This window comes from Dicentrarchus labrax, unplaced genomic scaffold, assembly GCF_905237075.1.
Source record: "Dicentrarchus labrax unplaced genomic scaffold, dlabrax2021, whole genome shotgun sequence".
Lineage (NCBI taxonomy): Eukaryota > Metazoa > Chordata > Actinopteri > Moronidae > Dicentrarchus > Dicentrarchus labrax.
Genome location: NW_026136721.1, coordinates 27339131 through 27354832, shown reverse-complemented (window position 1 = coordinate 27354832; position 15702 = coordinate 27339131). Strand labels below are relative to the sequence as shown.

The 15702-nt window shown below is 41.8% G+C and overlaps 1 protein-coding gene across 1 annotated transcript in view; it reads left to right on the top strand.

Moving 5' to 3' along the window:
* Positions 1 to 1233: 1233 nt before the first annotated feature.
* frem3 (Fras1 related extracellular matrix 3) overlaps positions 1234 to 15702 on the top strand; it is a 30452-nt gene continuing 15983 nt past the window's right edge. The window contains exons 1-2 of the mRNA XM_051383905.1: positions 1234 to 6437; positions 7378 to 7467. Of these exons, the coding sequence (XP_051239865.1) occupies positions 1409 to 6437; positions 7378 to 7467 (5119 nt within the window). The 5' untranslated portion in view covers positions 1234 to 1408. The remainder of the gene's footprint in view (positions 6438 to 7377; positions 7468 to 15702) is intronic.

Sequence of the window (15702 nt, the reverse complement as noted above, 5' to 3'; positions counted from 1 at the left end):
GGATATTGCATTGATTAAATCCTGTAGTGACTGCCTTACCGCCAGTGAGAATGTGTACAGTATTAACAATTAAGACTGAAGATTGATAGAGAACTCGCTTCTTAAATCTTAAAGTATCTGAGCAGTATGTTGAGCTGTGTTGTGTTTTCTCTTCTCTGTGAGAAACCAAACAGTGTCCATACACCTGTCCTGTCAGCTGATGCCAGGTTATTGTCCCTCAGTGTGGGACTAACAGCCTTTTCGGTGCCGAGGTGTCCCACTGAAGTGACCTCAGAGGCACTCTGCCTCATAAGCAGAACACAAAGGCCTTTGGATGGTTATTTCACACAGGTCGTTTATCGTCTGATTGTGTTGATTGTGGTAATACACTTAATTTTTTGTTTGTTGAAGCTTGAGTAAGAACTCAAATTCATGCCAGATTTATTTCATTTATTTATTCTTTATACCATAGAACAAACAGGAAAAAATAATCTACAATAAATTACATTGTGCATGTCATCCTTTAACTGAGAGTTGTGAGAGGTTGAGTTGTGCTCTGCAGAATGAGTCCACTCTTCACAACCTAGAGCCGGGATGCCAGAAGTGGTCTTGACATGGAGACTTTGAGGGTGTTGCTATTACTGATTACTGACTGCTTACTTCATTAACATAGTTTACATCCAAAGCAGTTTTTGAAATCACACAGGTCAATGATGATTCATCAGAGCACTTCAAAGTAACTTTTAAACGACTTGCAGAATCAACTGCATACTGAGCAAAGCATTTATCATTCACAGAAATGACTGTTTTTTGCTTTACTTAACGTAACATTTACCCCTTAAAGGGCACAATTAAGTTCTTATGTGCACAGTAATTTCCAAAAGTAAAGCATGCCAATATCAAGGAATGATCAACTGATATATTTTTTAGATTTTATAAATAAATTGTGGAGAATTAGAAAGTAAACCTAAATAAATTAAAACATCGAGACAGAGAAAATGTATTTGATCATCCAAATTCCACTGAATTAGGTTATGATCTGCTTTTGCACTGGATTTTATCCCCCACTTTTTTCAGAGAGAGAAGGGGAGAAGGGTGGGTGTTGGTTGAGGGAGCACTTTCACAGTCTTGTCCAATGGTCTATCTTAAATTAGCCATGGGAGGAGGCTCCCTCCCTGTGCTGACAGAAGGAGGAGTCTGCGCCTGTCACTGTCTACTGTTTCATTATTACCTGCACAGCCCTGCAGCATTCACCACACTTGTGTCTCTGTGTGGCCACATAGAAACAGATAGAAACACAGAGGACAAACTCCAAGGCCAAAACCATCACAGAGAGATTTCTTTTTTTAGGCTTTTTCCCCACTTGGGACGGGAATCTGCCTGCTACTGCTGACTTGTGAAATAAATCGCAAGGCAACTAGCAGTGGATATGGCTGGTTGTCTGAAAAGTTCCCCACTTTGTCAAAAGTGGGCACTTTTTAGATGCCTGCTTGTAACATTTACTCTCAGCTTCTGTTTTGCCTCAATAGATGCAGAGCCGTTTGACCCAGCTCACCTTTATCGCTACAGATCTGGACCTAATGAAGACAACATTATCATTGCTAACAATGAGATCAGGGTGCCTTTTGGGAGGTCTGTGTTTCTGGACCCTGTGAATGACCTGGTAACAGAAGTGCAGCCTGGTGACCGCTGCCACATCACAGTTTTGGACAATGACCCACTGGCCCAGAAACCTGGGATGCTGACCCCTAAAAAGTTCCCCTGTTCGTTTGGACCTGATGAAGTGAAATACACTCATTTTGGATCTCGTAGCCCCAGCAAGGATCGTGTGAAGCTGCAGCTTCGTTATGACTCCCAGACGGACACGGTTATCATCCCTTTCATGCTGGAAGTGGAGGTGGTTTTCCAGCAGCTTGAGATCCTCACCAGGAATATGCCCCTTAATGTTGAAAAGCTCAGTGGTGACAGCAACGCTATTGATAAAAAGGGCCTGGAGTTTTCCTTTGAGGATGGTGTCACACAGTGTAAGATTGCCACTCTGGTCGGCGCTGGAGGTCTTCCCAGGTATGGCACTCTTTTGAATAACCCCTCAAATGGCCAAATGGTCGACTGTGATGAGTTTGTGAAACAGGGCATTCGCTACAAGCACACAGCTAAAACCAACTCACCAAACAGAGACTATATTCCAATGATGGTAGAGCTGCAGGATAATGAAGGCAACACCATAATGCAAGAGCATTTCCAAATGATGGTTAGAATCAGAGAGGGTGCAGAAAATACCGCTCCTAAGCCCAGCTTTGTAGCCATGATGATGATGGAGATTGATCAGTTTGTGATGACAGCTATTACAAGTGACATGCTGGCTGCTGAAGATGTTGAATCTGACCCAGATGATTTAATCTTCAACATTACTTCACCACTGAGCCCTCAGCAGGGTTATATCATCAGCACAGATGATCAGAACCTGCCTATCACGTCTTTCTATCAGAGAGACATCAAAGATCTTAAAATAGCTTATAAACCACCCTCAGAGGACTCAGAAGAAGAGAGGATTTTCCAGCTAGAGCTTGAAATTGTAGACACTGATGGTGCTGTGTCTGATACATTTGCTTTTATGATTGTGGTGAAACCTATGAATACTTTGGCTCCTGTAGCGACCAAAAATACAGGGCAGCTATTGTTTGAAGGGCAGTCCCGAGCCCTCTCCAGCTCCCAGAATTTAGAGATTAGTGATGAAGATAACCTGGAAGATGTGAGAATAACCGTTGTTGATGGCTTAAAGCATGGAGAACTGACCATGCTCGGAGCTCGCAGGAAATTCTTTACACCTGCCGATCTAGACGCTGGCATTGTGGTGTACCAGCATGATGGCAGTGATACCTATAGTGACAACATAATTTTTAGAATGACTGATGGCATTAATGAAGTTGAGTTTTTGTTCCCCATCACTATTGCTCCCACTGATGATGAGCCACCTATTATCAATGCTAACACTGGCCTTGTGCTATTCAAGAATGAAGTCATGCAGATTTCTCCCTTCATCCTGAGCGCCACAGATATTGATTCAGAAGATTCTACCATTAAGTTTATCTTGGAAGCACCCTACTCCACTGTAGGAGAGCTCCTGCTAAGGCAAGTGGAGCCTCCCTCTGACCCGTCTCTCTGGAAGTTCAGCGAGACAGATGAGATGTTTGAGCAGGTGGTGACTGAATGGTTTCAGCAGGATATTCTTGATGGAAAGCTGTTCTATCGTCACATCGGAGCCCATAGCACCACCACTGTGATTGATCATTTTGTGTTCCGGGTCCAAGATGATAATGACCCTCCTAATCAATCAGGTGAACACATGTTCACCATCAAAATCCATCCCGTCGATGACCTTGCCCCAGAGCTTTTTCCGGGCACAACCCTTCACATGACAGTTCAAGAATATGAGCTGACACACTTCAAGAAGAAATTTTTGTGTTATAGCGATCTAGATTCAGATGACAGGGACCTGAAATACACCATTATTAAGACCCCAACTGACACAGATGAGAATAATCCAGCCCCCTTAGGTGAAATTGTGCTGACTGACAGCCCTGACACTGTAATTACAGAGTTCACACAGGCCCAGGTTAATCACCACAAAGTAGCTTACAAGCCTCCAGACCAGGAGTTGGGCATCACTCCAAAAGTGGCTCAGTTCACATTCATTGTTGAAGACACTGCTGGTAACACAGCAGATGGACTATTCACCATTTTCCTACAGCCAGTTGACAACAAACCCCCATTTATCACCAACACAGGGTTCACTGTTATGGAAAGAAGAACATATGTCATCACTAGGAAAGAGCTGCATGCCACAGACACAGATACAGATGATGAAAATATCATCTTCACCGTGACCCAGATTCCTACTTATGGGCAGCTGCAGTATTTGGGGATCGACATGGCAAATGGTGAAACATTCATACTTGAAGACATCGCAAATGGTCGTCTAACTTACATCCACGGGGGAGAGGAATCCCTCAGTGATGTCATTAAGCTTGATGTCAGTGACGGTTTCCATGAGGTACCCATCATCATTAAGATCACCATTGAGCCAGTCGATGACAAGACCCCCACGATTATGCTCCCAGCAGGTCTGCTTGGAGCATCCATTGATGTACTGGAGAACGGAGCAACAGAGATAACAAGTAATGTCATTCAGGGCCGTGATGAAGATACAGATGACCTCGTGCTCACTTTCATTGTTGAAGAACCTCCTAGGCTGGGTGAAATCCTGGTCCATGGTGCTCCTGCTGAGAGATTCACCCAGGAAGACATCATCACTGGGGCAGTAGTGTATGCTCACACATCCGGTGAAATCGGACCGATCAAAGAGTATGACTCCTTCAACCTTACTCTGTCTGATTTGTCTGATCAGTGGGTTGTTGGTGGAAACAAGGTCCAAGGTGTGACAGTTTATGTCACCATCCTTCCTGTTGATAGCATTCCACCTATTGTCAGTGTTGGAGAGCAGTTTGTTGGAGTGGAAGGTGAGAAGAATGTCATTACACTCAACCACATCCAAGCCGAGGATATTGACACTGACAATGATGATATTCTGTGCACCATCATCGTCCAACCAACATCTGGGTATGTGGAGAACATCTCCCCAGCCACAGGCTCTGAGAAGTCCAGGGCTGGTACAGCCATCACTGCATTCAGCATTAAAGATGTTGCCCTCAGCCATGTCTATTATGTCCAAAGCATCCACAAAGGGGTTGAACCTGTGGAAGATCGTTTCACGTTCCGCTGCTCAGATGGTATTAACTTCTCTGAACGCCACTTCTTCCCCATAGTCATTATTCCAGCCAATGACGAGAAGCCTGAAATTTTCATCCGTGAGTTTGTGGTAATGGAGGGCATGAGTCTGGTTATTGACACACCAATTTTGAATGCAGCTGATGCTGATATCCCTGGGGATGAGCTGCACTTTGAAATCATCAAAAACCCCAAACATGGCACAATAGTTCAGCAGCTAACCACTGGCACTATCCCTGTGGAAGGATTCAACTTGGAACAGATCAAAGAGGCATCCAACATTGTCTATGAACATGATGACTCAGAGACCAAAGAGGACAGCTTTGAAATCAGACTTTCAGATGGGAAACATACAGTGGAAAAAACAGTTCTTATTATGGTTATTCCTGTTGACGATGAGACACCAAGGATGGCTATAAATGATGGCCTTGATGTTGAGATTGGAGAGACGAAAGTCATCAGCAACAGGGTTTTGAAGGCTACAGATCTTGATTCTGAAGACAAAGAGCTGACATACGTTGTGCGTTACGGCCCAGGCCAAGGCTACCTTCAGCGTATCAGCAAGTTTGGGGATGTTTTGGGTAATATTACCCTCGGGATGAACTTCACACAGGACGAACTCGACAAACAGCTCATCCAGTACGTACACACAGGCCAGGAGGGAATCCGTGATCTGCTGAAGTTTGATGTCACAGATGGCATCAACCCCCTTATTGACCGTTACTTTTACATCAACATTGGAAGCATTGACATGGTCTTTCCAGATGTTATCAACAAAGGTGTGACTCTAAAAGAAGGAGGGAAAGTAACGCTTACCACTGACCTCCTCAGCACCACTGATATTAACAGTCCTGATGAATACCTCAGCTTTAGCATCACAAGAGCACCTAGTAGAGGCCACTTAGAGAGCACTGACCACCCAGGTGTTCCCATTTCCACCTTCACCCAACTGCAGCTTGCTGGCAACAAGATCTACTACATCCACACCTCTGATGATGAGATGAAAATGGACAGCTTTGAATTTGAGGTCACAGACGGTTACAATCCTGTATTCCGTACCTTCAGAGTCTCCATCACTGATGTAGACAATAAAAAACCTGTCTTGACTATCAGCAAACTGGTTGTGGAGGAGGGAGAAACCAAGCTCATCACACCATTTGAGTTGACAGCTGAGGATCGGGACACCCCAGACAACCTACTGCGATTCATAGTCACCCAAGTGCCAGTGCACGGGCAGCTGCTTTTCAACAACACCAAACCAATCACAACCTTTTCGAAGCAGGACCTAAATGAGAACCTCATCAGCTATAAGCACGATGGCACTGAGACCAACGAAGACAGCTTCTCCTTCACTGTCACAGATGGCACTCATAATGATTTTTATGTCTTTCCTGACACTGTGTATGAGACCCGCAAGCCCCAGATGATGACAATTCACATCAACACTGTGGACAATGGTGTGCCCCAGATTGTGGTTAACAAAGCTGCTGCCTCACTGAAGGTCCTCCAAACAGGCCACCTTGGCTTCCTGATCACCAGCAAGGCCCTTCGATCGGAGGACCGTGACAGTTCCCAGAGAGTCCTGAAATACTCTGTATCTGAGGCTCCTCTGCATGGTTTCATCATAAACACTGCCCTGGGCAACGACAGTATCAAGACCTTCACACAAGGTAAGCTGATGTCACCCCATTTAATCTTTATTTAATCTTTTAACAGTGTTTTGACTTTTTCAGCTGCACTAATAAATGCATTTCGATTATCAGGTAAATTTACTCAATTATCACCTGACTGCAGTTCCCCTCACATTTATGAAGCATTTTAGCCTTTTTCACTTATTGTTTTGGTTTCATGGCCCACAATTTTACTGTTTTGCTTACCACTCTCACCCTGTTCCCAGCAGTAGCAGGCAGCTGTTTTCAGCCAAAAAGCTCAAATAAACCCACTGTACACAACAAACAATCTACAGCAGCTAGTAAACATAGTGGAGCATTTAGTGACTGAAGAGTCAGATATTTTTTCTAAGGATTTGATGGAGTCCAAAACAGAGCTACAAGGAGAACATTGGACTTAAATGTATCAGCTGGCCAGAAACACATGCTAAGTAATGTTTCTTTGTGTCAGCTGGATATGTAAATAGGCAACTGCTTGCTAACATGTAAGCCATATCAACTTTATTTTTTGAACAAGTCAATGTTGTGTTTTGCAGCAAGTGGCAAAAATAATAATTTAATACTGTTTAAGGTTCATTATCATATAACACTGATATGGAGTAATATTTTTATAGTAGTGAATAATAATTGTAACAAAAGAAGGTCTTTCTAATATGACAACTAAAGATTAGTTGTGGGGTGTATATGATTATATATATTACAACTACTAATCATCATAATAATAACTGTAGATTATATCCCTGTAATAGATATTTCTAACTTATAAATATTTAGACTGCTTAAAACAATCCTGAATGCTTCATAACATGTCTCCTGTGGCCCATATCCTGTGGCCTTGTAATGTAACTTAAACCTTGTAAAAGCAGCTTTAGTCGTCACAGTTATCTTACCTAACGTTTTCAGCTAACACTTTATCTCTCTATATTTGTCGTACCAACAGCTGATATCGATGACATGAAGATCTGTTACGTGCTGTTGGATGGAAGCAACGCCACGAGTGATATCTTCTACTTCACAATTGAAGACAACGGTAGGAATCTTTTGATATATCCTACTTTTATGCGCTGACATCAAACTGGAGCCCATTACTCAGGAATCATTTGCCAGAAGGCTGTCCTCAGACTTTATCTGAGATTTTAATGGCTTTTTAAAATTGAAACTTCCTGCTCTCTGTCAATCTCCCAAGTGTTTGCATCACAAAGACTTAAGGCAGTTGGCCATGACTGACACCCAGTATAGAACCGCCATCTCTTTTTCGCCCCACTGGAAGGGTAGCAGATTTAAAGAACAGGGGTCAAAGGGGACGTAAGCCAAACACTGAGTGTGGGTTGGTAAAAGTAAAAGAGGTGGGACAACCTCATGCTCTAAACTTTATTGTTAAAGAACAATAGGATCCTTTCCCTCGGGGTACTTTTTTGAGTTTTCAAATGTCCCCTTTCATCCTGTGCTTAAAGCAACCCTGTGAAATGTCTAAAGGTAGGTGTGATGAGCTATTCAGTTCATACTTTCTTCTGGAATGTTTTAAAGAGTTCGGTCTAGACCTACTCTATTTGAAAAGTGTCCTGAGATAACTTCTGTCATGAATTGGCGCTATACAAATAAAATTGAATTGAATTGAATTGGAATCAATCTCAGAAAAAAGTTTAGGTTTGGCCTCAAAAATTATTTTACCGATCATTACCTGCAACTGTGTGAATGGTGTAAAAGAATGCTACGATTCTTGAAATACTGGGAATTTCTGCATAACCCAAATGAAGAGATGCTGTTATAGTCTCTAATTTGTACTTTACAAGCCATCAATATCCAATAGAATCATTTACATTTTGAATTATATCCATTCCTCATCTCACTCAGGCACTCCACTCTTACACTTTGGTTTTCAGTAACTCTGTCTATTTCCTGAATATTATCTTCCCTTACACTCCCCTGCCATATGAGCTTCACTTTTACAATGTTATTAATATCTACAGGTATAACATGACAATCTGGTGGTCTTCTCATTTAAAAATATCTGTGAACATGTTCTCATCCTGTTTATCCTAAAGAATTCTCTTAAATGAACCATATATGCATGGTACAGACATGAGGATATACCGTATAATCGTGTCAACTCTAACTCTTGGGTAGATTTACTTGAACAGCATTATAAATATAGAAAATGAAAAGCAATAAAATGCAACAGGTGGCCATTGCTATTTTAGTATCAGCTATAAAATACAAAAGAAGATTTGGAAATGCAATCAGTGCAGCAGGGAAAGTTTAGTCTATAATTATGCACGATTGAGGGCCATGTTGGTGAATGTACCATCATCACCATCAGGGCCATTGAGAAGGCAGGACTGGGAGGATGTGTCTTTTTGTCAAATTACTGTCTTTTTGTCAGCAAAGTGAAGCCTCTTATTAGCCTCGACTGGATTCCAGTAATTAACTTTTTCCCCAAACTGTAAGTGAAGTAGGTGATAATTTATCTTTAATGAGGGTCAGTAGCTCTGACATTGATTTAAAAAGATAACACAACCATTATTATTCTTTAATCTCTACTGTTCACCAGTATTTTTAGTTCTTTACCTTTCATTTGTGACCTATTAATCTACCTGAAGCAAAGCTGATTGGCACTTCTGTCTTTAGATGGAGGTTTAACCACTGGAAGGGAACACAAGGGCTTCAATTAGCTCAACAGTCCTTTTTGTGTTTGGTTTTGCACATCCTATAAGCTTCCAGCCAAGTCAGCAGAACCAGGTGCAGTGGTGCAGGCTGGGACATAAAACAAAACCGTGTTTCCGCATGACCACGGTTCACATGTAAAGGCCACAGACAGTGCCGCCTTGAGCTCACACCACAACATACATGTAATTAATAGCATACACATTATTATATTATTATTATTGTATATATTATTTCACAAATAAAATGGTTAACAAATGCTCTCCTGCACACTTACCACCACACATAGGCACAAACACACACAAACAAATACACAGACACATCCGGAAAAAGATCAGATAACAGCCATTTAAGCCAACCGGGGAATCACTAATGTGAAGTGTTGAAGAGGTGACTCCTGGGTGGAGGTAGCATTATCCTGGACATGTAGGGACATGCAGGTTGAGAGCCTGCTGTTGGTCAGCCTATCTGCTTATAAATCTAAGTAGGTGAACTGTGAGAAGCAAAACTCCAGGTCTTTAGAGATTTGCACCCAAGATTATCCCCTGAAAAGTGGTTTCTGTCAGCACGCTTTTCCTCATTTTGTAATGTGAATTAATTGAATGGAATAGAATGAAGTTTGGAATTAATCCAAATAAAGTGGCTTTATGGAAACACACACATTAGAGAGACAGACACCGAAAGGTAAACAGATCCAGATCCAAACAGAGATTATTCTTATTATTATTTTCTTTTTACCATATATAGAGCGTAATCATTATTTTTCCTAGTCAAAGCTTTTTCAAAACTATTTATCTAATTGAGTTCTTAGGTTTAACACAGTTTGAGTGTGACCTTGCTCTAGGAAATACCCCTCAGATGCACTGATATGGGCAGCAGCTTAAGGGTCTTAGCAGCTTTTAAAAGGTATCTGCCACGACATGCACTGCGCCGATGCTTCTTTACAAGTCACAAATACACACACACACACACACACACACACACACACACACACACACACACACACACACACACACACACACACACAAATACACTCAATCTACATCATTAACATATCTTCCAGGAGTAGTGTAGTAGTTTGGCATACTTTATATAGCTCAAATGTTGCAGGTTATGTGTTTGTTTCTGCAACTGTGCATATCTATCTACAGATACATCAAGATATTTATCAGAGGTTTGAAAGTGCTCTGCCAAGTAGTAATAGTATGTGTGTGGCCAGTCACAGCTGAAGTGTGTCATAGTAAGAGGTCAGAAGTGGACTTCAGTTTCACACCAAGGGTCTCAGCGTAGACCTGCTGGTCAGCGGTTAAATTCCAGAGTTTGAGGAGAAAGTTGGTGTAACTTTATCAAGTCAGGACACATCAAGCAAACTTTCTGGCTTGTGACCTCTGCAGAAATGTGTTGGAGGTGAATAAATCATTCACATGACAGAAGCAGAAGAAAAACAATGAATGAACATGAGGAAGCTGCAATGTGGTGTGTGTTCACAGATTGGTGGGTCGTGTACAAAATACATTAAATCAAATTAAATTAGACTGCCAATGTCACTGCAATATTTGAGTCTATATAGAAAAAGAAATCTAGAGATCATTATTTTATGCCATGAAATATACATAGTTTGCAACATGTTTAGCATTATCTTAGCAGATAGATATTTCCCAAATGCTGATGTTGAGCACTTATAATGATATTAAACATAATGAGTCCATCATTTTAGCAAAATTTTAGAATTTCTACAGAAACTGATACATGTGGACCTTTAATAATATGACGACCCACAAAGGCATTTATCTTAGGAATCAAACTGTTTTGGTGTGAGAGCTGCAGAGAGAGATGAAGGAACATTGATTTATGGGCGGAAAGAACGGGAGATTTCTTTTATTTATTTGCTTCACTTTTACTAAATGTCGTGTTTGAGGCAGTGACCTCAAACACAAACTGTAGTTCAACTTGGGTCACTCTGTCGGTCTGCTGGGAATTTCTAGTAGAAAAGCAATAACCTGCATGCAAGTGACCAGGTCAGAAACTCCCTGCGGCCATTCAAAGTGTGGGATAATGAGGCAATAAATACTTGCTTTTACAAGTGGATACACAGCTCACATATATCCTTGTCCATCAGGCATGGGCCCAGTGAGCCACAGGCTAACAGAAAAAAAACCTTACTTACTGTCAGACGTGTTGAGACGTCTGTAGTTCATTTCTTAGTGTTATATACATGTCAGATCTTTAGACTTTTCCTTGCCTTGTCAATTGTAGGTGACAGATAGCCTCAGATTTCACAGCAACACTAATCAGCCTCTACTGATTAACAGATGCAAAGAAAGAGAGAATAGAGCCTTTGCATTCAGATAAGTTGAGTCTGTGCTTTTTCCAATAGCAACAATATAGTCATCCAGCACTGGAAAGGGATCATAGACCCCAGTGGGTTGAGTGTTATGTGATCATTCAGAGCCGGGACAGGAATGCACTTCCTTGGAGACTCCAGACTCCAGAGCCACAGACAGAGCAGGGCCTGGATGTGGAGTGGTATCCCGAGCAGACAGGTGTGTACGTGAGAGGGAAGGCTCCAGGGGGATCCCCTTTCAAAGCCCTCCGTCACCCCACTCCCAGCTCCGCAGAAATCCAACCCAATCTCAGATAGCCCGATAACCTGCAGACTTCTACTGCGAGGTGCCTGCTCTTGAGGGGCACTTCCCCTGAGGGTGCAACGATACCCAGAAAGGGAAAATGAATGAAAAGAGCTAGAATGAAATGTGTATGTAGGAGTATTTGTTTGTCTGTTAGAATCCTCCTCAGTACAGTAGGTGTACTCTGATGTACAGTAAGACTGCATGCTGACTGACACAGCCATGTTACACCCCAACTTCCTAACTGTGTTTTGGGATCTTACATGTCACCCGTGTCAACAGTCACCAGGAGATTTACTGGCTAATGGTGCCACAGCCGGGGCCCCCTGTGACTAGAAGCTGAGGCCTTTCACCCCCTCTCTGTTCTCACTCTCCCTCCTTCCCCTCCTTTAAGACTCCTTCATGGTATTACTATTCTTTTTGTTTGGTGTGTTCATCTATTTGCCTCTTCTGCATTTCTTTCCCTTCTCTTTCCTTGCAGGGTTTTCCCCGTATCCCTTTCACTTAACTATGATATCACCTAGTTTTCTGTCTTTCTTTCTCTTTTTGTCCTTTTTCTTCAGCCTTGATTTATGGCAGTTAGAGGGCTGCAGGGTGTGGAGTTATGATGTATGGCTACAGCGGTTATTCTTATCTGCTCTCATATGGCAAAGCTGTTGCTGCCCCTAGCCAAGTTGTCATTGAGTTACTAGCACTCCTTTTCCTTGTACTTTTCTTTTAAGCCACGCTAGCGGCGTGGCTCCAGGGACGCAATGTTGTTGTGTCGTATTGTCGGCCAACCATTTTGGTGGAACTCCGTTAGATTTGGTATAGACGTCCATGGTGACCGGAGGGTGTATCCAATTGATTTTGGTGATACCATGACTTTTTGTCTTGCGCCACTGTGAGGTTTACATTTGTGGCTTTGACTGAAATGCCTCAAAAACGATTAGATGGATTCTCTTGAAATTTGCTACAGACATTCACGTCCCCCTATAGGATGAATTGCAGGGGCTAAAGGAGACCAATTCGGTACAGTACTCAGTACCACTAAAAGATTCAGTGTAAAGTGTACAAGGAAGAGGAGACAGCAGCTGCCTGCAAAGACCCACATACAACAAGCCGTCACGATTGCGTTTCCAATAGGAAAATACATGTGCTTTAGATTGGGTCAACATAAACAATAGTTAGTTTTCTTATACATTGCTTCTAAATTGTTTTAATGTTTTTGTGCCAAGCAAATACCTGTGGGTTTTTCACAATGCTGAAGTGAATCCCGCTACCTTTCTAAAACTGTTTGGTTAGTGCTGTAGGTTTTTATTAGGCAGTCGTTTCTTGCAAAAATCCTGAAGTAAAGTTAAGGTTACGGGGAAAAAAAGTTCTAATGTTTGGTTTTTATTCTTACAACAAGACACTGTTTTGTTTCTAAATAACTCTAACTACATGACTTGATATCTGTCCATAATATAGGAATGGGTGTTTGTGAAAATCCATGCTCTTTATGTCTGCTTTTCTTCCATGTTTATTTATCTTTTGACACATTATGGTTTGACAGTAACTAAATATCCCTTGTACAACATTTGATATATTATTAGATTAAAAGTGTTGCAAGCATCAGTGCTGCCTTTCCAAGTGTTGCAAGCAAGGGTCAAAGAGGATGTGGCTATCAGGCCCTGTCAAATTATGATTTGCAACATCCTGCTGAGATCACTTCACTGTCCTGCACTGAAACAGCAATCTAGCCACTGTGATGTGTCGATTTACAGCACAGGCTGCCGCTATCTGGTAGGAATGATAAAAGTTATTAATACATTTAAACATACATCATTCCTAACATGAATTCTTTGCAATGCAGAGAGGAAGCCATAGCTGTCACTATTTGAAAAATCCCTTTCTACACATATTAAGATGTTAAAGCAGCAAAATAAAGAAGAACAGTTCTTCTGTTTACATCGACATTTATCTCCATGATTTAATAGACCACACTTAAAAAAAACAGTGGAAATTAAATACCGGGCATAGCTGACTGGAACCTTCCCAGTATTTATATCAACGGGATGATTAATGAGGAAAGGCAATAATGGTGATGCTTGTCACTTGATGAGGATATTCTTAGAAGGTTGCTCTTCCTTGCATCATGCTGGTGAACGTCAAAGCCTCATATTGACCTTCCTCACCAATGATATCTCCGGCCTGACCCACTATCCCACCGCATCTATGTATGGTGCAGGCGGCAGTGCTGTGTAAATATGAGCTGATAAGGAATGTGCTGTCAAAGGACGCTGGTGCAGGGAAAATCTCTGGCTATAATGTCCTGTGTATGCTTTCAGGTTGTTTTGCTGAAGCCTTTCGCTGAGTCATTCTGCCATGCTGTACCTAAAATATTTCACAGTTTTACAGCTTTGCATTTTCTGACGCTGATTTTTATTTGAAAACTGCATCTAAATACCTACATGTGCCACTTTGTTGCAAGCTACTATGTGACCCACGGCACTAAAAAGAAGGCAGCCAGTGGGTCTCACTCGGGTCCTAAAACAGGAAAACATTATCATACCTCTTTAATATTCATTGCTTGCCCTTGTCAGTGATTAGCATCAATCACACTGAAGCTAATTTATCAAATAGCTGCTAACAGGGACATTTAGAAACACGTGCCACCTATAAAACTTTTTTTCCCCAGCAGAAATTATGATGACTGTCAGTTTGAAAAGCTAATGGAAATGTGAGCTGAGCCAGGCAGCTACTGTATGTATTGGATTTGATAGCCGGACCAATATAGTGTGTGTGTCATAAAAATTGTAATAAATTAGACCATTAATCATGTCAGAGCAGCTATTTTTGACCTATATGAGCTGAGACCCATGCCAGCTCCAGCATCAGTGTCTGACAACATGTACAATAGAAGTCAGAAAAAATGGAGATTCCTCTCTCGTACACTGGTGCAAACAATGTGGAGGCAGGCAGGGAGGCATGCCATGGTGGTAGATCTGGCCCACCCAGACTGTGGCCTGCTGTCCCTTCAGTTGTCCATCCCCTCAGCGAACAAAGAGGACACAGGGAGGAGGGGAAACATGGAGGGGGGTGGAGGTTTGCAGAGTACAGCTGTCACTCTGCTCCACCTAATCTGGGAGTCTGGCGGGAAAGAAGAATTTTGTGGGACACAGTGAGAGACGGACAAAGAGAGAGAGTCTGAGAGGAAACTTTGCTTTGATGCTCTTGAGCTCAGCTAGAAAACTCTCTCTTCTTGTTATTCCTCCTTCTGACCTCGTGTTACAATGTGATATGTCAACAGTGGATAAGATACTTTGCAATTCTTGAGGAAGGACTTGGAAAAAGAAACATACAAAAGTGACATTTTAACAACACTGACAGTGTCCAGTTATTCTGGACCAAAGTAACCACCTGTGTACTACTGGTACAGCAAAGAAACAGCACCTGTTGAGCAGACCACAGTGTAATAAACCCACTGAGTATTCAGGTCAAGGAAAATGGCAGATGTAGCTTTTTCACTGGTCCCCTCAGTGCTAAAGGTTATTTCCTTATGACACAAGATGAGCAAACTATCGACTTATCGCAGCCATTTGAATACAGCTCAGCCTTCCAAGTGTATCAGACAAACTACGGTGGCCACAAAAACGTGTAAGGCCCTATCTACAGCCAGTGTTTGGTTTGTCTGTTACTGGGCTACTGCAGAAACATGGCGGACCCCATAGATAAAAACCTCTGTAGTTAAAAACAGCTCATTCTGAGTTAACAGAAACACAACAAGTCATATATTCAGGTGATTATACATTAAGGAAGACATACCTTTGAATATTATATTCAATTTCTACCAACATCTCCTAAATGTTACACTGGACCTTTAAAAACCTTTTTCTAAAACAAAAAGTAATGTGTTAATCACAGCAAGGAACCATGAGTGAATTAGGATTTGATTTCAAATAAATGTCAGGCAATGTTTTAAAAACAGTTAAAATTTGATACATAGATATATT